This window comes from Choloepus didactylus, chromosome 13 (assembly GCF_015220235.1).
Source record: "Choloepus didactylus isolate mChoDid1 chromosome 13, mChoDid1.pri, whole genome shotgun sequence".
Classification (NCBI taxonomy): domain Eukaryota; kingdom Metazoa; phylum Chordata; class Mammalia; order Pilosa; family Megalonychidae; genus Choloepus; species Choloepus didactylus.
In genome coordinates this window covers 32,686,547-32,708,560 of record NC_051319.1, presented here as the reverse complement: position 1 = coordinate 32,708,560, position 22,014 = coordinate 32,686,547, and the positions used below count along the sequence as shown (strand labels likewise).

Below are 22,014 nucleotides of genomic sequence, written 5' to 3'. Positions count from 1 at the left end.
CTGTTATCATGTCTATGGTGACTTTACATCCAAAACATCCCAAAGAAGTCCACTCTGGTCTAAGCTATCATCTCTGTGGAATACAACAATAGCCTCTTGTCTTTTTTTTTCCTCTGTAATACATTCTGTCTGTGTGAACTTTTAAAAATGAAAATTAGATCATGTTACTCCAATGGCTTACCCTCACACTTAGAATAAAATCACCACTCCTTATTCTGACTTAGGGGGTCCTCTGTGGTATTGTCTGCTTCTCTGATCTCTTCCTATACCTCTCTCCGCTTCACCTTGCTACCATGTCTAGGCATTCTTTGTTTCCTGCAATATCATGTCAAGCTTGTTTCTGCTGTAGCACTTTTGGATTACTGTTTTTACTTTCCCTGATCTAAGGGTTAGCTCCTTTTCCACATTCAGTCACTCAGATCTTGTGCTGCTTATTTTCTGTTTGTTCCCAGGTTGATCTTTCCCTTCCCTAAACTCTGCAAACATTTCCCAGCTCCTCAAAAAGGCTTTTCAGGGATTTGGCCAGTGAAAGAAGATTAGAAGGAGGAAGGAAGGAAAAAACAGGAGACTTCTGTCTCCTTCAGGGGCATTTTCCTGCGGTAACTGGGTGGTTGGGTCCCCTATCTTTCAGCTCCCAACTAGGCAGACAGCCTTTCCCTCCATAATCCTATATCCTACAAGGTCCTGTGCTGTGGTCTGTTGACTAGAATCCAGTAATATCACCTCACTCTGGTACCTGCTGCCTCCATTGCTAATGTCTGCCACACTCTCCTTTATTTGATTCCATCACCTGTGTAAACACTTACTTGTGCTAAATTCTCATTTGAAATACCTAGATTGGTTTCTGTTTCCCTGATGAGACTTTGACAGAAACAGTTCTCAACTACCAAATTCTTCCTCAGAGTAGCCCTCACTGACCACTCGCCAGCATAAATGGAAACAAGTGAATGAAAATCTATCCAGTAGCACTGCTCTTTGAGTTTCTTGAAGTTACGATGTAGATGGCTTTTGATGTTCACTGTCATGGTTATTTCTCGTGTAAGGGCATGTACAACTTGAGCATTTTACCAGACTTCTTTAATGAGAAATCTTGCCCATGCATGGTCTACTTCAGTGAGGAGTCATCTGACATATATATCAAGTTGTCAACTTTCGCTTGCGTTGCTCCTTTAGATCCTGGGGAAAAGGCCAGCTACAAGACAACCTAGAGTCTCAACAAGGACTTAGGCAGCCAGACTTTAGTTTTCAATGACATCAAGACAGAAGGGTGGGAGGAAACTTGAAAAGAGTTTGGAGAGTTGTAGCCAGATATCGAAGAAACTGCAAGAATTGGAAAATTGGTAAAGGATGCCAATATGTACAAAATGACAGGATCCAGTCCAATTTTTAGGTGGGTAATAAAACCATGCAGTTCCATGCAATTTACAAAGGGGATGTAAAATAGCTCAAAGACAAAGAACAGGAGCAGAATCTGGTAACCTACAGGAATGTGCTATAGTTTTATATTGAAACACAAAAGTTATCTCTACAGTCTCCCTGTTTTTGATAAAAGATAATCACAAAGAAAAATGATTCTTGATTATAAAATAAGGCTAGTTTTACTAGATTTAGCCTGTATATTTGCATAGGTGCACCAAGAATGTCAATTTACCATATAGGCCTTTTTAAGTTTGCTTTGTTGGGAATTTTCACAAGAAATCTCAGATTGGACTTGTAAATCAGGTTAGGAAGCCAAGCCAAGAATTTGCCACCAGATTTCACCTCTACATGCAATTATTTTGAGACTCTTCATTGGCACTTTTCACACTCTGCTGTTCTGTTTGCTTGTTTATTTATATGCTTGTTTGGTGCTGTTTTGTTTATCGTTGTATCCCTAGAGTCTAGAATAGTGTCTGATATGTAGTTGGCATTTGATAAATATTTATTCAATAAATGAATAAAAGAAATGGACTGAAATTTGATTAAACAGAGTACTTCTCCAATGGGGAGGTGATGAGTGAAGTGAATGATAAGCAGGTCTCTAAATGCAAACTCTGGAAAAAATAAAGAAAATAACACAGAGAGAGAAATTAGGTAGAAAAAGGAAAATGTTTCATTCTGGCAGGAAGTTAATGGGGATATGGAAGCTAAAATTTATTTAATATCTACTAATGGGCCAGTTGGTTTACACACATGATTTCATTCTGTTCCCAGAGCAACACTGTACAGCAGACATTATCTCTATTTTACTGATGAGGAAATTGAGTATCCAAAAGGTCAAGTAACCTAAACAAGGTCACACTGCTTGTAAAATACATAATCACAATTCAAACCCACAGCATCCGTTTGTCTAATAAGGACCAGCCCAGGAAAGTGCATGATAGCCTCAATCCACATGCATCCTACTTCTATTTTAAGTGCAGATACATAAACTAGGCTTTCTAAAGGACTTATTTCGCCTGTTAAACCAAAGGTCATCCCCAATGTAAGAATTTGACACTTTTTCCAAATTGATTCCCATGTTAGTTTTTTTTTCCCTTTTCCATCTACCCCCCCCCCCCCCAATAATAAACTGAAGGACCATGATACACACGACATTGCCATTAACTAAACAAAGTGGGCCTTTGGTGTTTTCTTCCAGGATGACATCAGAAAAAGCCTGTTTTAGTGATTAAGTCTGCAGTAAGGAAGGGGCTTTAGGGGATAGGCCCACTCCACATATCAGCAGCATCCCATAGAGCACGAAGTTGTTATTCAGATATGCGCTACATATGGCATCAATAGAGAAAGATGGCCTAGAGCCCTCCAAATTTGCCAGGCCCTTTATTTGTACTGACATCACCTCTGCTTTTTCAAATCTCATTGAAGACCTGTATTATCTTCTTAAAGGTAACAGCTGAGTTCTCAATCCTGTCCTTGATATCTCACATCATGCGAAGATCTAAAAATGGTGGGTAACATCATATTATACTGTTTATAGGGAAACTGAGGGAAAAATCTCAAAATAGTGGAGCCAATTTTTTGCCTAACTCTAATTTCCTTTGTTGGGTGGAGTCAAGTCAGGCCATTAACACAACTTCAACATTGCTTTTTTCCTGATTTGTTATAAGACTCGTTCCTCTCCGCATCCCCCAACATCATGCTCTCAGAAGATTGAAAACTTCCAGCAAACAAACAAATCATGAAAATTAAACAGCAATAAAACTATTGTTGGCTTCATATTAAAAAATATTATCCAGTATTTAAATGGCGATTATTTCCAGAAACTTAGACATTGTAACCATACAAATGATGGAATTGATTCCAGTCACAGTCTGTCTTTGTTTGGAAAGGAAATACCAGTAGTGTTTGAAAAATGGATTATTAAAGACCTTGGTTTGCTGAAAGTGGCTCATATGTTCTATTTGCTAACACAGCATCTTGTTGGGGAGAAAAAATCAGCACAGCTTTTCCCTACCCCAGATTATTTTCACTATGGATCTTTAGAGCAGGAAATAAAAAACAGCTAATGGTTCACAGGGCATGTGGAATTAGTTTAAGCAAAGCTGAACCCTGGTCCTGCTGACCGCCTCTTCTTTCCTGTGCTGTTTTGTCTATGCCGGCTTCAGAATACTTCAACAAATCTCTTTTAAGCTCAGATGGGGAGAAGGGATGGTGATTCTCTCCTCTTTCTGTAAGGGAGTAATTTACAACAGATGTGCTCTTTAAGTAAGGTACAAGTTTGTCTTGTAAAATATTTGTAAAGAAAAATAGCCTCCGGATTTTACAGAGTAACCCTTGCTTGATTTTGGAGATGTCACAGAGTATTGTTTTTAAAATACTAATACAAGTCTTTCCTCTCACAATTTGATTATAACTCAAGTTAGTTTTGGGGAAGAGCCAAGTTTAATATCTAAAACAATGTATTGAAAAAATACTTTATGTGATGCAACTGCTTTTTGACAGAGACCTGAAAGGAGCCCAATTTCAGCCTTAAGACTTGGCTTAAAGTCCCAGGAACACTTTTACTGATAATGAGGTCTTACCTTCTCCAAGCTTCAATTTCTTTATCTGTAAAACGGGCAAACTACCTGCCCCTGCCATCTCACGTGTCAGTGAGAAGATCAATTAAAAATGCTTTATAGACCATAAAGTGCTTTATAAAAGTATATGATTATTTTCATAACAAATGTATTTAAGAAAAAAAACATTGAGGGTACCAAACCCCATAAATATGCTCTTTTGTATATATAATAAAAGGAATCTTTCTTTGATTAAAAACTGTACTACTTAAGTTGGCAAGAAAGCTTGTGTTGTTTAAGATTATAATAAATGCTGGCTCTGATTCAGTCATGAGGCCTATTGAAGAATAAATCACTGATTCTAATGGGAAGTTTTCACCTGCATAAGCACTGACAGATGAAACCACAGGATGACAGGCACGTGTCTTGCATCGGTCAGACCAGCCTTAGCCTGGGCAGAGCCTAGAGCCCAGTGTGTAGAGAACGCTGTGCACATGAACTTTCTGCTCACATCACCATTTTTTAAATCTCGTATTTCAGGTGAGAACAAATATGGCTGGAAACACCAGACTTTCACTGGGGTAAAAGTTTAAGGTGTGACTTTAGACAATCATCTTCAGTTTTCTCATGTAGGGAATGAGAATTATGCCTATCCCCTTGTGTGTTGTTAGGATCATATGTGATTGTATAACTTCTTTGTCATATATACCAAATAAATTCATATTTTTGAGGTATATCAAAAGAAGGGAGAAAGCTTGCCCTCTTTATTAAGATTTAATAAACCTTAACATTTAAAAGTTTTATAGTATTTCATTTTTCAGTCTCTTCAAATTAATAATGTTAATAACTAATATTTATTGAGTACATCCTATGTTCCTGACATTTGTAATGTTTTAAGTGAATTAAACTAGTTGTATAACCATCACAGAGGTAACTTCCATTATTATCCTCATTTTATAGATGAAGTTAAGTAAATTGCTCAAAATCACACAGCTAAGGAAATGATGGAGGTGGGATTTGAACCACATTTAGCAATAGAGCCAGTTAGCCAGTAATCTAGTCATCTTCTAAATAAGATTATGGTCATCTAGAATTATATAGCGTGAGCTCAGGGCCCTCTTTACATTCTTACACAGTCCTTTCCCGTTCTGTATTTGAACTTCAACCATATTTAAACACATTTGAAAATGAAATAAACCAGGTTTTGTAAAACACACAATTTTTTCATTAGAAGTTGGGACAAAGTAAAACTAGCACAGCATTTGCTGTTTGGAGTCCTAAACAAGCGTGGCACTTCTGTTTGGTATTGGCACTCAAACCTTAAAGGCTGAACCCATGGAAAGAACATGCAGAGACTTGTCCAAGGCCACTGCAATCCCAAATGGGCTTTCACATTTTGCAAACCTTTCCACAGTGGGTTCATTTTGACTTTACAGAAAACTCCGAGGCCTGCAAATTCTTATCTCCACCCTTGCATTGTACTGTAGTGGGTGGAAGTACACTTTGTCACTTATTTTCCTCTCTGGTTTCTTGGTAACAGCAGACTCACAGCTCATTTTAGTTTCTGTCAAGGTCAGCTTGGATCTAGGCTTTTTGGCCCTTCACTTGGTTCCATCTCAAAGCAGAACTTGGGACAAAGGACCGAGATTGGGCAATATGTTAGGCCACTCTCTGGAAAGTATACTCCCTACATGTTGGCAAAGATTAAGTCAAAGGTTTCAATATTGATAATATAGTCCTAATCTTTTAAGAGCTTTTTAGTGCTTACAGGACAATTACAAGAGGTTTTCTTAATCATTAGGACTAGGAAGGTTTGTAATTCCCTTGGGGATTACATGATAAGGGGCATGAGCAAGAAATTTGGCTCCAGGGAAATCTGGCTCCTGACAGCAGGTACATCTGCATCCCCTCTCCTTTTTTCCTTTCTCCTGTGTTTCTTTCTTCCTGTTTCCTTCCTTTCCTTCTTGGCTTTCATCATAACATTTAGGAATGCCAGCTGCCATTTTAAAAATGCTATTGTTTATTCTGCCTAGGCCTGAAGACATTTTCTCCAAATTCTTATCACTTTACAATCTCCTTTAAAGTTATATACAATTGTAGAATGCTAAGCCAACATAAGGAAAGCATAACTAAATGCTATTACAAATTACATTGTAAAAAATGAAAACTTAGAGCTATGTTGCAACAGAGAAAGCAAAAATATTAGGACCAGTTAAATGCTCATTTTGCAAAAAAAAGGAAACATTTTAAGTCAGCAGAAGGGAGAAAAGATCTTTTCAATGTAACATTATAAAGAATCTACCATCATTTTCTAAAATGGAATCTGACAAATTAACCAAGTTTAACATGCACAAAAGGTTTCATATATTTGGGAATTCTTTCTAATATGCCAATTTTGTCTTTAATATAAACAAAGAAAAATAATTTGAATTTTTAATAAGGAATTGTATCCTTAATTTTATTACTACTTCTAGACAATTTATTTGTACCAGGCATTGTACTAAGAGCTTTACTTGTATTATTTAATTTAGTCCTTAACGATGCTGAAATGTAGATATTTTTGAGAAATGTTTTTTTAAGAGAAAAAATATACCATCTTATTAAATGGTATCCATCTGTCCTTTTAACCTTAAATATCTCTCAGAATCCTTCAGTGTCTCAAAGTTCCTGTTTTTAAGACTGGTATCAGGAAAAAGGCCAAGGCACCAAGTTAACTGGATGAGATTTGATATAGTAAGAACTGAGTGAGACATCTAGTCAAGACTGAGTAGCCAAGGGACTCTGTGAATTGCCAAGCTGCTCTGTGAGAATTTCAGTATTCTAGAGTTTGAGCTGAAATGTCATTTTCTATATCTGCAAAGGAACATTGGCACGGAGAAAACATTGGATCACTTCTTCGTGTGCGTTTATCCAATCTATTCTTTGTAACTAATATATTTTACATAGGTTAGAAGTATAGATCTGAGAGTAAGTCTGTTTTACAGGGCATTTTACTAAATAAACTGGAGAAAGCTGGGCACCAAAGCTGTTTAGCATAGAAAAAAATCACATGAAACATAAACATGTTCCAAACACAATTGTAGACTTCATGCTATGTGAGAATAGCCAATGATTAACTATGTATATTCTATATATATATATACACATATACATATATAAATTGTATCCTAGCAAGTATCAACCTTATCACTCACCTTTTGCCACAGGTTACATAGCAAAAGTTTAAAGGAAAAGCAAAACTAATCCAAAGATTAGCCCTTTGGGGTAGCAGATATATCAAATTTAAATGCTTCCTCCAGGTAATTAGGTGAACACATGCCTTGGTTTGCTGAGATACACCCATTTTATGTTCATTGTCCTTGCATAACATGTAATAGCTTCTTCCTTTCACTCTTCAGATATTCTTCCTCTCTAGAAAGAAATATCAGTGTTATTAACAGAAATATTTAGAGCAGACATAATCTTTATACTGTTAACTGTGATCAATACAGCATGGGGTTCAACAGCTTCATTTTCTTTGAAGCCAACAGGGCTGACAATGACCAGTTTGGTAGGGACCCTAAATAGCATTAATGACCATGGCAAGATGCAACTGGGAATGAAGAATTGGTCCCAGAATACACACCCCTGATGTGTGTGTCATTTTGGTTTGAAAGTCAACAAACAAGGTTCTCCAAATATGTAAGGTGTAATCCCTTCTACTAAATTTGACACATTGTTTCTTTAGGTCTTTAGCTTTTCCTAAATGTCTCAGAGCTAGAAAGTAGATACTTCTTTGGAAAAATCTTTCTGTTGTGGTATGTCATAGCAAAATAGATGAGCATTAGAGAATCACTGTATTTCACACTTCACAGTTACTGATGTTTTGTGGACTATTTAAAACTTAGTAAGCAATTTTTTTTTAAAATGTACAGAATCATTAGAAGTAGTGCAATATAAATCTCACATGTTCTCAGATTTATGGTTATAGCTATTTATGGGTAATTTTTTATGTCTTTAAAAGAAATCTTAATAATGCATTTTTAAAAAACCAGTCACTACCAAGCTTTGGATGATTAACTATGCTATGATATTTCTTTCATCCAAGTTGTTTTATAAAGGGAAGCAAACAACAATAAAAGAAATGTACCAATTTATTCTCTACTGATAAAGTACTGAACATTAGTGAGAAAGTGAATATTACAATGCAACAGAGAGTAATTCCAATACCTGTTGCAATTTTGGCTCCTCTACCATACATAAAGAGTAATTACTTCATTGGTTGGAGACCACAATGGAGGACTATAGAATATGCTCAGATTTTTAAAAAATTTTATCCAAAGCATTTGCTTTACAAAATTTTGTCAGTGTTAACCATCTTATTTATCTTTTGGTGGCTGGGGTGTGGTGGGAGACAGAAGTAACAAAGAAAATTAAGAGTGAGCAAGATTTTAAAAACCTTCAGTAAATAATATGTCAGCACTTGGATTTTAAAGGGTCTACTAAAAATGATCTTTACAGATACCTTAAATGATATATCCTATTAATGAAGGTCATGTATTTAATATTTGCACACATCATTATTGTCTAGATCTGGTAGATTCTAACACATCTTCCACTTCCTACCTTTAAGGTCAAAATTTCTGGATTTCATTTTCTTGCTGAAGATTTTAGCTGCATAATGTACCTCACAATGGGGACAAACAAGGCTAAAGTTTCTACGTGTTTCAAGTCTTTCCTTCTTGGTTATCTCACAGGTATTCTGGGTAGGAATTGAAACTTTCCTGAATAGAATAAGAAGGTCACATGGTATTTTATGGAGAGTACAGGCTCTGGAGTTGACTGATCATTCCCAGCCCAAGCTCTGTGACATCCTCTGAGATTCAGTTTCCTCTTCTGTAGGGTGGATAAAAATATATACCATGTAGGATGGTTGTGAGGATTGAATAGCTAGAATGGAAAACATTTTACAATGCTTAGTGTCTGTTCATATTCTTCTTTCCAAAAATATAGCTTATAAAAATACAAAAAATATATTAGGAAAAAGCAAATAAATCACTGTGTACAATGAGTACTGATTCATTTATTTCCTTGGACCCATCTTCCTTTAATAATATTGGAGAAAATAAGGGAAATATTTTGATTATAAAAATAAAATGCATTTATTGCAAAGAATTTGCATATTATAGGAAGTTAGGAGGAGAAGATAAACTTCTATTACCCAGAATACTTTGGCACATTCCCTTCAACTTTTTTCTAACCCATTTATAAAATGTTAGGATTATGTTGCATCACATTTACTTCCTGGTTTTTCCACTTTCTGTTAGGATATAAGCATTCTTTCTTGTCATTAAATATTCTCTCTAAACAATAGTTTGTGATCTCTTAATAGTTTATCAACTCTATATATCTTCTACCCAACATGTTAGTACTTTTTCGTCTTTTTTTTTTTCTTTTTTTTTTTTTTTGGTTGGTATTATAAAGAAAACTGTAATTAAAGTTTTTTCAGATGTTTACTGACTATATGTTGGAAATATCATCCTTTCATTTGTAATTATTGTTGCAGTTTTTCTCCAGTTAATCTTTTATGTTTATGACTTTTGACATGTTTTTAATTTTATGTAACCATTGCTATCAATTATTTTCCTTGTTGTATGTTACGTATTCCAAGGACAGTAAATAACTTACCTGTATTTTCTTTTTTATATTTTCTTTTTTGCTTTTAAGTTAATCTAAATCTACAAAATGTATTTGGGGCTCTTTATTTGAGGTATATTAAGGTAGGTTTGAGCTATCAAATAGATTTGAAAATCATTTGAGGTAGGCTTTAACATAATTTTCCCAAAATATTTAACACAACTGCTCAGTAACATATTATTTCCTTCTTTATGATGGATTTATGATGGTGCCTTATCATATACCAATCTCTCTTTCAGTGCCCATATTTTATATTTTAATTATTTAAATATCTGGTACAATTCTCATTATTTCTTTTTTGTAAAAGTTTTCTGGCTGTAGTTTTTCATTTATTCTTCCAAACAAATTTCAGAAACACTTGATCAAATTTTTCCCATTTTTCTCCACTCCAAACCTGTAAGGATTTGCTTGAAATTACATTAAACTTATGTTCAAATGAAAGACAAATTCTTAAAGTATTCAGTATTCCAGTGCAGAAACTTGGTATCTGTACTCTCTTCATATAAATTCTGTATATTTCTTGTTAAAGTTATGCCTAAGTATTTTATATATTTTATTATTATTGTGAAAGAAATATTTTCCTGTCATAATTTTGAATGTTAACACATTATTTTCATTGTATATCAGCATGCTTTGATTCCAGTTTTATTGTGCATGTACAAAAATATTTACAAAAGCACTTCACTTAATAGACATAAATGAACTTAGCTGGCACTTAGGAAAACACTAAAGGCCATACGATTGTTAGACTAGACCAACTTTGTAGTTATAAAGGAACTGGAAGAAACCACTGGTTATTCATTTTCTTCCAAAATGTTCAAATGCATAATTCAGTTAATGCATTTCAGCTTATTCCTGCAGCAAGAAGAAACTGATGTACCTATGTGTGTAATGGCAAATGAAGGGTAACTTCTGAAGATATTGGGGAACCCAAGAATCTAGCTGATTTTTCCCTACACTGTTATTGAGAAGCTTTACACGTCTCATCTACCAAATTCCCCTACAATCTGTTTGGCATAGGCAAGATGAATAATGTAGAAAAGATCTCCCATGGGAATTAGATTTAACATGGAGGCTCTAAGTAACTGGTATCTATATGGAAGATCAAATTTTTAAAACTAGCCTCCGTGTCCTTGGTCCCAGTGAACACTATTGTCTTTGGAGGCTGCATACACATGTTATTCACTTGCCCTTGGTTTCTGAGGTGGCAGGATGCCAGCCCTGGCCAAGTGTTCACAGTGTAAAGTGCTTTAGACTCTTCTGAAATGAAATGTAAATGTGCAACATGACGACATTATTATTCTAGCTTCCTGGCTGCTTTCAGCAAGCACTGACTGCCACATGAGGTCTCAAGTGTTCTGGCACAATTTGCAAGTGTTCAAAAGAAGTTAGAGTAATGAAATTGGATCTATATTTCCATAGAAATTTAAGCTGGCATGGAAGAATGGAGTCATGGAATCAGGGTTGGATGGTCTCCACCAAGCAGCCTAGGCAAGTGCCTATGATGCCAGGCTACTAAGCAGAATTTTCAATCGTGAAAGGCCACCACTATTTCTTTCCCTAGGTCTAAAATTACAAAATATGCACATTTCCCTTAGGCCCACACCACTTTCTGGGTGCTTCATGTTTAATACCACCCACCCATTCCCTGGAGCACACCAGCTTTGCTTAAATTCAGCAGAAGTTTTAAAATGAAGAACTGAGTACTAAGAAGGGGAAAAAAAAATGACAATAGAACCTTGACTAATACAGCATATGCTACTGTATAAAGTGTATGACTATTATTCTTAAGAGGGGTCCAGGCTTAATGCCTGTATCATCTACCTAAGATACTACCTGGGAAGTGTCCACTTAATGGATTTCAGTTGACCCTGTCATTTTTTGCAGTTTTCACTGTTCACAGGTCTTCTCATTTGCCCCCAGCACTCTGTGCTGCTGGAACATCTGAAGCCATGACCAAACACCGAAGAAACTGGGAGAGTTGAACAGGAAGCCATAGTGGGTCTAGGGTCAGTGCAGATAGCCCTGCCTCCTAGATCCAGGTTGCGTTAGTCTAACATTTGTCCGGGTTATCACCTCTTCTGCCTTGTCCCCCACCCCTATCTGAAATGTTTCTGTTCATCAGGGCAAGGAAAATAGAGTCTGAGTTTCCTCCTTTGCAGCCACCTTTATAGTAACATAGGTCCATGAGGCTGGGTACCCTTCCTCCCCCATCTCTCTTTATATCCTGGATTTTCATGGGCTCTAATTATCGATTTACATACACAAAGAGAAAAAGTTTGTGTTAGACCAAGTTAATCCAAAAGAGGGACAACCCAGAGAATCTAAGCACTGAAGAATACCTTAAACAGAATCTCTCTTTTTGTATTTTAGGACAGTGAAAAAAAGGGATTTATAAATAAAATCTATGCCATCCAGGAGGTATGCATCAGTGTCCAGAACATCCTAGATGAAGTGGCTTCCTTTGGAGAAAGGATAAAGAAGTGAGTGTTGCTGACATGTGGGCCCTGGTCTTCTGTGGAACAAGGGCATTCATCTGTTTCTTGAAGGGTGAAATGCCACATTCTTTTTGGCAGGGGACACTCCTTCTGCATGATCTATTGCTCAATTTCTCATTATTTACTTTGTTTCTGCCAGTCTTTGGTTCTATGAAAGTTTTGTAAATTTCCTTCCTGAAATTTAGAACATATTGGTTGGAAAGAAGTCATACTTGTAGCTATGAAAAATAACACCGTACTAAATTTTAGCACATTTTCATAGTGAAAGACTTTGTTCTTAAATGGAATATAAATCGTGATAGGAAAAAATAAAGAAAAAAAAAACAAGCTAAGTGAGGATTTCAGGTAATCAAGACACCTGTATTTTATTATTGGTCAAGTTATGTTTTCATCAGGTTACCCTAAAAATATGGTATTATGTATAGCATCCTGGAAAAAATATTCTTAAATTCTTTCAAATTTGTGAATTTAAATGCTTGGGGTCATAATTATAGATGAAGTACTTTGCCATTTAGAAAATGCATAATATTTTTATAATTTAACAAATAGAACCCACTTTCCTTAATTCTTTAAAATAAGAAATATAGTTTCATTGGGATCTAATACAAAATTAAGAAGCTTATATTCCTAATTATATATACCTGTATTTTATTTCAAATAATTTTATTTATTTAATAATATACTTTTTTAAACAACTGTTTAAATCTACCTTATTTTTATTTTTTATTTTTTTATTATTTTTTTTATTAAATTCAGTTTTATTGAAATACATTCACACACCATACAATTATCCATGGTACACAATCCACTGTTCACAGTATGATAACATAGTTATGTGTTCATCACTACAATCTATCTCTGAACATTTTCCTTACATCAGAAATACCTTATTATTTTTATAATTAAATGATTATCTGTTAAAAATATATTAAGGTCCCATACTACTAAAATATGTGGAAATTAGTATATATAATGACTGCTAGTGGTCTATTCAAGAAGGGGAGCTGTATATTCAGATAAGCCTGTATTTTTCTAGTTTCATGTATCTATTCATTGTTTATTATTCATAATCAAAAGGGTTCTGCAGATTTGGATCCTTGGGCATACACAAAATTTGAAGGAGTAAATTATTTAAACTAAAGATGTAATTTATTCCATCCAGTGCCTTTCATGTTTCAAAGGATAATGCATTTTATTTTGTATAATTTTTTGTTTAATACACTTACACATATGCATAGGTGCTGAGTTTCCACTTTCTTATATCACATTAGACAAAACAGCCTTCCTCTCCCTGCCAAATGTCTCTAAGCAACATTCAGTCTCAGACTTCTGAAGACTAATTCCCACATCCTTTCTCTATCCTTCTCCTTTTCCCTCTTATTTCCATTTCTAAGAATTTTCCCTTGTTCTCCATACTCTATCAATGGCATCACAGTGAAAGTTCTAAATTTGGACACTGCCCTATTGAATGTTGTTCTTTCTCTGGGTTACACTGTATGCTGATACCTGACAGAAACTTCCCATTTATACCAGAAGTCCCTGGGTTAGCTCCAAGGTCAGGCTAGTGAATGTCTGAGGAGGAGAGACTCCTTTGTCACTGAGTGGTAAGAAGCCTCAGAGCAGTTGCTTGTCTAGAAAACATGATGGCCGGCTGAAGGACATGACCAGATTCTGGCCATGGATCAGCCTGGGGGAAAACAGTTTTGTGGAACTTTCTCGCTGAGGTATAGGAACTGGCTTAGGGTCTAGTGAGTCTTGTAGAAGTCATCTCTTCTGCACAACAACCTTTTGGGTGCTAAGAAAGAAAAATTTCCGTGGAGCCACATGGGATAAAAAGCAGATTCAGAAGAAATCTTTAAGTACAAAGTGAAAGGCCTCCATAATTACCACATCTTGTCACTAAACAACCATTCCAGAACTTTCTTGAATTACATCTCTCTCGTTTGGGGAAGATCATATTCAAGATTTAGATTCCATAATGCAGAGTGCAGGAAAAAAAGGGCAGACTTTTTTTCTGACATTAGCTACACTGGTTAGTATTCTTTGCCATTTATCCTTCCAAGAGGAGAGAGGAGAACACAGGGAGCCTTTCAGTGAGGCTGCCCAGAAGGAGGGTTTATGGAGTGAAGAACCAGTTTCCGCATACATGGAGGGAATAGTGTGATGAATGGCTCTGAGCTGAACTACAGGAAAGCAAGCAGACCCTCAGCCTTGTGTTCTTTCTAAGCAGGCAGAAGCAAGGGAGGCACACGTCTATAAAGGAGGGAAGACATGATCATTTACCTGGTGGCAGCTACAGGACGCTCACTCTGCCATGAAAGGAAAAAGACAAATACAGAAAAGCCAGATCCCAAGAGTTACTGAAAACAGCATAACACAAGTGATCTAGCTTTGGCTCTTTTACTAGAAAAAACAATTTTAGGAAAGAAATGACCTTGGGAGACACAAAAATCAAGTAATACGCCACAAGGCTAAGTGGTGTCTTCTGAGTGTTATGCTGAGGCCTAATATGGGAAGAATATCTACCAAGCCATCATCCTTCATTGGTTCAAAAACTGCCCTGGAAAACCCTATCCCAAATCATTACAACAAAAGCTGTCTCCATTTTATGAAGGGGAAATTGAGGCTTAGAAAGGTTTGACTCATCTAAAATCACATCGAATCTGGACTTTGAACACAGATCTGCTAACTTCTTGGCTTTTTTTTTCATTAAACTGTGCTAAAGAATCATTCAACATGATATGTTAATGTCTCTTAGGTAACAGAACATTAGTGAGAGATTTCAAAGAATGCATGGTATGCCTGTAAGGTATAAGATATTTATGCACCCAACTTTGGAGACACCACACAGTGTTTCTGTTTTCTTTGTAATGTTGTCATCCTCTCTTAAAAACTACTAGAAATTTACCATGGAACTTTTTACACAAGAGTTAAAACCTTAAACTATTATATGTTCTGTTCATGCTTTATTTCCCTGGCTTTCTATATTGTCTTTCTTTGCTTTTTCTGTCTTCATTTTTCCTTTCTTTCCCTTTTTTGTCCCACTAAATAAATTCCTTTCCATCTCTTTAGTACTTTTTTGTAACTTCCTCTATTTCTGCTGCTTTGATGTGTTTCATTATTAAAAGTCTTGTAGCTTTCCCAGACTCTGCCCTGCTATAACCCACTTTTTTCAGCTTCCATTTCCTCTTCAGTCTTTCCAACATATCTACTACATAACATGCACTCCTTTCCAGCAATAATGTAGAGAGAATAAGAAGCAATATAGATTTTCTTAATTATACATGTATTTCTGAGAGGAAAAGAACAATGATGGAAAGTGAATTCCTCATTCCTCATTCCTAACTGCTCTGTCCCCTTTTACTGATTTTTAGTTCCATTTGAAACACAGCTAAGGTAAGAAGTGAGTATTCCTCTAGGAATTCTGAAGTTCAGGATACTTAACAATGTAAATATTTAGGTCTATAGACACTTGATGGCAACATTTAATTTTCAGTGTGGGAAATATTGAGAGTTGATAGAAGGAAGAATGGCAGGGCTAGGAGCATTCTTCTCTATGAAATTTTAGAGAAAACAAGGTTAGGTCCTAATTGTAGGAGTAGAAAAACAAAAGATTTTTTTTACCATGCGGGGAGTCCTCCAAGTAGTACAGTGGCCCTGAAGTCAGCTGGGATGATCTAGTGTGGATGGCAGCAAGATCCTCCTTTATCATTGGTCCTTTAACTGAGACCTGCGCTCATGTAATTAAGCAGATTATGATAAAACCATGCTTCTATTCCAGCCAGAAATCCAGACTAACTAGGTGCCAAGATTTTGAGTCTGAATCACATTTATTTTTAACTTTGGTTGAAAAAGTATGAAGTGCTCAGATTGCTGATGTGTTAATTTTTCATTTAGTACTTTCAACTGGACTGTCCCATTTTTAAGTTGGCTGGCCATCGTAGCTCTCTGTGTGTTCACAGTCATACTGTACTTCATTCCACTGAGATACATTGTCCTTGTCTGGGGTAAGTAAAGCCTCCCCCCCCCCCCCTTTCTTCCTCTAAATGTCTTAGCTGTTGTTCTTAAGAACAAACTGTTTTTAAGGGATGAGTTATACTGTCAGTAGTTCTGTATATTTATGGTCATGAAGCTACTTCATGATGAAAAGAGACAGGTCAGTTAAAAATCACAACAGTATAAAGATTTAGGTCTACCTGCAAGATGCATTTTTCTTATCTGGCACCATAGGCTCCATCATACTATAAACATGTAGCTGTGCAGGTTCTTCATATATCAAAATGTAGCTTTGTCTAGATATCACTCTGATTTATTTTCACCACTTATATACAAAAGGAGGCATTTCAATCCATATGGTGCATTTAGAACAATATGCTTTCTTGCTGTGGTACTTTATCTTATGGAAGTATATGTAAACATTGTACTAAACATGGTCGCCAGTTTAAGAGGTCACCTTTAGGATGGAGGAAAAGGGTCCTTGGTATTTACGGGCTGTTTAGAAACAAGAAAACTATGTGTACTAAATTAGAATGTTTCTGCAAAAACCAATTTAAGGGTGATTTTTTTTCCTGGTCTTCATTTTTAAAGCAATTATGCTGCATGACAAACAGTTCCTATGCACCTAGATGCCCTTTATGAAGTGGTCAATTTCAGCATTCTACTTCATCGTTATTTTTTATTTTCGTTCATAATAAAATTCTTGGTTTGGAAAGTCAATTTTCATTCTCCACGATCTACTAACATATGAAACGGCTACATTAATGATTATGTAAACAAGACTGGGTAGAGGCAGAATCTCTATTTCCCCCGTACCTGCATACAATACATCTAAGTCTGCTAAACCTGCACAAAATGCAAAGAACCAAAACAGGTCTTTGATTTAAAAAAATATCTGCTTACATTGAAAGCAAAAAAAATGTCGTTTTTTTGTTCTTTTTAAGGCTTTTAAAGAAATATGCTGGAATAAATTGAACAGGAGTCTCATGCCTCCAAGCTCTCCAGTGTTTTTAGATTCCTGTATCTCTGTTCTTTTTGGTCATCTTGTCACATCTTGAGGAAGCCCTCTTACCCCTTATCATCACCGTCACCTTTATGTCCTTGGGGAGAAATGGTGATTTTTTTTTTTCCTTTCCTAAAATTTCTATAATTGAAGAAATCAACTAAGACAGCACTCTCACTGTTCAAGGAAAGAGGCATTTCCACCATGTTTTTGCTTCCCTATTGTATGTTCAAACTTTCATCTTTCATTCCTTCCTCTGATATTTAAAACAGATGCTGTTTTACTAAAGGAATTAGGGTAGTGTGTCACGTGCAGCAACTTATTACCTCTAACCTACCTAGGGTCAGACCTGCCTTGGGCTTGCAGAGCCATCTTTGTAGTATAATAAAGGTGGTGAACCTCCCATTTTGTTTCCCCAGGTTCTGAGAAACTGGAGCCCACAGCAGACATCTGTTTATGTAACCTAGGGTGGCCTCATCGGCTAGCTGTCTTAAAAGTAATTTTTAGAGAATGTGTTTGGGCCTCTTGTTTCATCAAATTAAATTTAAAAAGAGCAGCATTCCTCTAGTGGCAGGTGATTGCTGAAATATTAACTTGAAATTTAAGACATAGGTCTCACATAAGGAGACAGAAACAAAAATCAAGATTCCAGAAGTTTATTCTACATGAACTCCCCAAATAAGAGCCTAGATGTTCTAGTTATATGGCTCAGTTTTCATCATTGTAGATTCCATGTAAAACCATTTTTTCTAAAAGCTCTTTATCATTTCAAGCCATTTTGACAAAAATCAGGGTCACATGTTTTCTAAATATTTAACTTGCATAATAGCATCTCCTTTCCCCCAAAAGGTAAATCTTTTTTAAAAGAGGAAATCAATAAATCAGACTTCCTGCTTTACAATCGTGAAAGACAGATTTCATTATGGATAAACTAAGAATTGTAGGCTGGCAGAAAAAGCAGGTCATCTTAATGCTCATTCCTGCTAGATACCCCTCACACCCTTTTGTGTGTGATTTCAAATAGAAATCCTTTCCTGCCTAGATGAAGCTATTTTAGAAGAAACTATTTAAGTGCAAAGAAAAGGAAATGAAAGAGAAGGAAATGAAAGAGAATGGTAAGGCAAGGATGGGAAGGGAAGGGAAGAGGAAAAAGGAAAGGAAAGAAAGGAAAGAGAAAATTGGCAAAGGAGGGCGAGAGAGAACTGGGTTTATTGGTTTGTTCAGTCAAGGCTGAGGAGCAGCTAGATCTTCAACTTGGTGCAATACTTTTGCCAGAAATGTGCTTTCTTTAACAAAATGATAGTCCCTGAACTTTGGAGATTTTAGTAATGTGTGATCTATCACTTTTTCAGGTATTAATAAATTTACAAAGAAGCTTCGGAATCCGTATGCAATTGATAACAATGAACTATTTGACTTTCTTTCCAGAGTCCCTTCAGATGTACAAGTGGTATGTAGGTTTCATTACTACAACTACTATAATTATTTTAATGTAGGGTAACATTGGGTTTTAACTTTTATATCCTTTTTATTTCAAAGGTTTTAGATGAGCTGTATAAAATTAACAAAGCCTGTAGTCGATTTTGCCATTTAGGAATTTAGCTCATTTGGGATGTTATCCAAGAACTTACAGAGAAGAATGTTTGGGGAATGGGAGAATGAGAGGGAGTTGTATAAAGAACCTATCAATCAGGCCTTGCAGGGAGAATCCTCCTCTAAGTAGGGTTCAGCTGCAATTTGTGAAGAGACTGCCTTGAGTCACCATTACCTGAGGGAAGAATATAAGAATATTAGATAATGAAAGTAAAATGTGTCAGTGGATATTTAAGAGAAAAACACTTCTTTCTAGAATTTGCATTGATTTGAGTTTTGAGAGTAAGTGGAACTATTTTAGAGATCAGTGAGGGGAGAAGAGTGACTTTTTTTTTTTTTTTTTTTGGAAGACGGGGCGGCGGGGGGTGGGGGGGGAGCAGCGCTTCTCAAAAACTCTGAAATCCTTTGAGGTTAATGTTCATTAGCCACACATTATTTTCAGAATAAAATGACAAATATCAAAATTTAGAGGATGGGTGTGCAGGGACACCTTTTTCCCTTGTTTCCTTGTGTTGGCCAGATAAGGCTTATTTTGAGTTTTTGATTAGGTGTTAGCCAAGGGGGTGGGCTGGATGGAAATTAAGACTGTTAAGCAAACAAGTTGCAAAAAACCAGTATCCAGCCCTTCAAAAATCCAGTCATTTTGCTTTTAATGACTTGTGTTATGGACAGTGAAGACCCCAGCCCTTTACCCAAGTTCACATCAGGGATCTCCTGTAGTTTCCGCCAGGATTGCCCTTCCAACTCACACTCTATCATTCTATTGTTTTCTGAATCCCAGCTGCAGATCCCATACAGAGTGAGCACTTTTTTTTCTTTCCTTAGCATAATTTCTCATTCCTTGGCTTTTCCTTCCTTTGCCAGAAAGTGGCCACCTGACCAGTCTTTCTCTGAACTCTGTTTAAACAGGTGCAATACCAAGAACTGAAACTAGATCCTTCTCATAGCCCATGTAAAAGGAAGAAAAACAATCTTGGCTAGCCAGCTCCAAGCACTGAAGAGACCAGCATCTGTTTGGGGAAGATAAAAGACAAAGCCCTCAGCCTCAGCAGCATTTCCTTTCTTTCTGCTTTTTATTTATTTTGCCTTTTTATCATGATCAAGAGAATTTGTAAATAGTGTACAAAGGCATATGTCTTTGAAAATATACTTCCATTGTACAGAATCAATTTGATAAAGGTTTAGCTACTGTTGTGTGAAAGTCGTCTTAGCTGTAACACACTGAAAAAAAAACGAATGTAAGAATGGTAACATTGGAAGATACACACTTCTCTAATTACAAGTGGAAGAACCAGAATATTAGATTAAATGCTCAGCCGTGCTCTGATTAAATCTACACAAAATGTAAATGTTAACTTGAATTTAAAGTTTTTTTTTTTTAATGTGACTTATTTTTTATTTGAATAGAAATCCATTACAGTTTTCTATGTTTTATACATTTTAATAGGGGGAAAAAAATCCCCAAACCTGAATAATGGAATGGAGGCATTTCAGTTTAACATAGATTCTGACTTCAGATCCTGACATTCATTTCATTGCAAATTATTTGGCTATGTCTGACCAGGCTGATTTTAAGCTAATGAGTGAAGATACCTTTATCCCCTCAAGAGAACATTCAACACTCTGAAATTCTATAAAGAAAACTTTCAAACCTTCTATCATTCCATCTAAAATCTTAAAATCTCTACAGGACTACACATAAGTACTGCCAGGTTTATAATGACTGCCTATCTGTACTTTTATACCTACCATTAATTTAATTTATACCATGTTAGCAAATTAGCAACCCAGTTAAATTCTTAAAATACTAGCAAACTAAATCTGTATTGCTTTTGGTGTCAGAGTATGCCTTTGTGCATCTACAGAAATTTAATACTCAAGTGTTGTCACAGAAAAAAAAAAAGTTTGCTTTCTCATTAGGTTACTGAAATGTTTTAATGCATATTATGATTTTTGTTATTAAGTGTGAATTTTAATGTAGAGGAGAATGCAGTGTGCTAAGTGATATATATGCCAGTGTTTCATTACTTTCATTTATGGAAAAAATAAACATTCTTGATAATATGAATGCATGAAAACCTGTTTTGTAAAATGAACTGCTTATGGGGGGGGAGGGTACCTTTAAAAACGTTTCACTACTTACAATATAATCTATACTTAAAATTGCATTCTCAAGACTCGCATGGTCATTTTTGTACCTAACTCCCTGGTATATAAAGAGGAAATATACCTCTGGAGAGAGAAATCATTTGGTGAGAATGTCTCACTTCCCTGATTTGATAAGGGATAAAGCTTGTTGAAATTGCTGCAGACAATGTTTTGCACTACTTTATTAACAGACTGGGATGGGGGATTATGCTGGCTGTTTTAAAGGGACAAGTTGGAAAATGTAGGAAAGCTAGAAGCAAGAAATATATATTTCACTCTAAAGAAGGATGACTCTTTAAAAATAAATGTAAGCTAATCAAAACTGATTTTTAAAGTATTTTTATTTTAAAGATTGTTATTGAATATTGTTTCTTATAAAACTATTTTGATCTGTTTATACACTATGCTTGAAAGAATGTCAGTTAAATTCCCTTTCTACAGAAAGGCTTTGACCTCAATATGCTTTATTTAGCACAGGTTTATAATGACATGCTTACGTCTGCATACTGTCACTGTTTGTTGCTAAGGCATAACATACCATGAATGAAGTTGATGTTCCTACAGAAACTTTACTGATGGGACAATTTGAAATAACTTTCAATTATACCTTGTGTGACATCTGTTTTGTGCCGACAGTGTCTATACTCAGGTGTCTTACAAGTCTGATATTTATGTACCTAGTGTATAGCAACCATTAAGAGATGATTAATTCCTGTTTGTTTCATTGTATCGAATTTCAGATGTTTAGTTCAGAGGTAATGTTGACTACACTTTCACTGCATTAAATACAAATGAAAACAATCTTTTAAAACTATAATCTCTAGTCTTTTCTCTTCTTCCTATCTCTCTCTCTTTTTTTTTTTTGGTGGTTGACGGGGAAGAGATATGGGGGTTTGTGTGCTTATATCACACTTAGAGAAATCCAGATTTGGTTCACATGACCAAGACCTTCCCTTCGAAGGGGTGAGCAGCCAGTAAAGCTGATAGAGGAGTAAGAACTATCTTAAGGAATGAAAGTAGTACTTCATTGCTTTTAGAAACTATTACATTCACAGGTAGAAACAAGAGATTGTCACTAGTAGAATTATAACTGTTTCTTCTCCCTCACATAAGGTACAGT

General features: G+C 35.8%; 1 protein-coding gene across 8 annotated transcripts in view; it reads left to right on the top strand.

Annotated features, from left to right (window-relative positions):
• Positions 1-21,711, top strand: part of MCTP1 (multiple C2 and transmembrane domain containing 1) — a 549,320-nt gene extending 527,609 nt beyond the window's left edge. For all 8 annotated transcript variants that reach the window (XM_037800839.1, XM_037800843.1, XM_037800840.1 and 5 more), the window contains 4 exons: positions 12,030-12,139; positions 16,052-16,161; positions 18,506-18,603; positions 19,656-21,711. In XM_037800839.1, coding sequence (XP_037656767.1) covers positions 12,030-12,139; positions 16,052-16,161; positions 18,506-18,603; positions 19,656-19,727 — 390 coding nt within the window. In that variant the 3' untranslated portion in view covers positions 19,728-21,711. The remainder of the gene's footprint in view (positions 1-12,029; positions 12,140-16,051; positions 16,162-18,505; positions 18,604-19,655) is intronic.
• Positions 21,712-22,014: the final 303 nt, after the last annotated feature.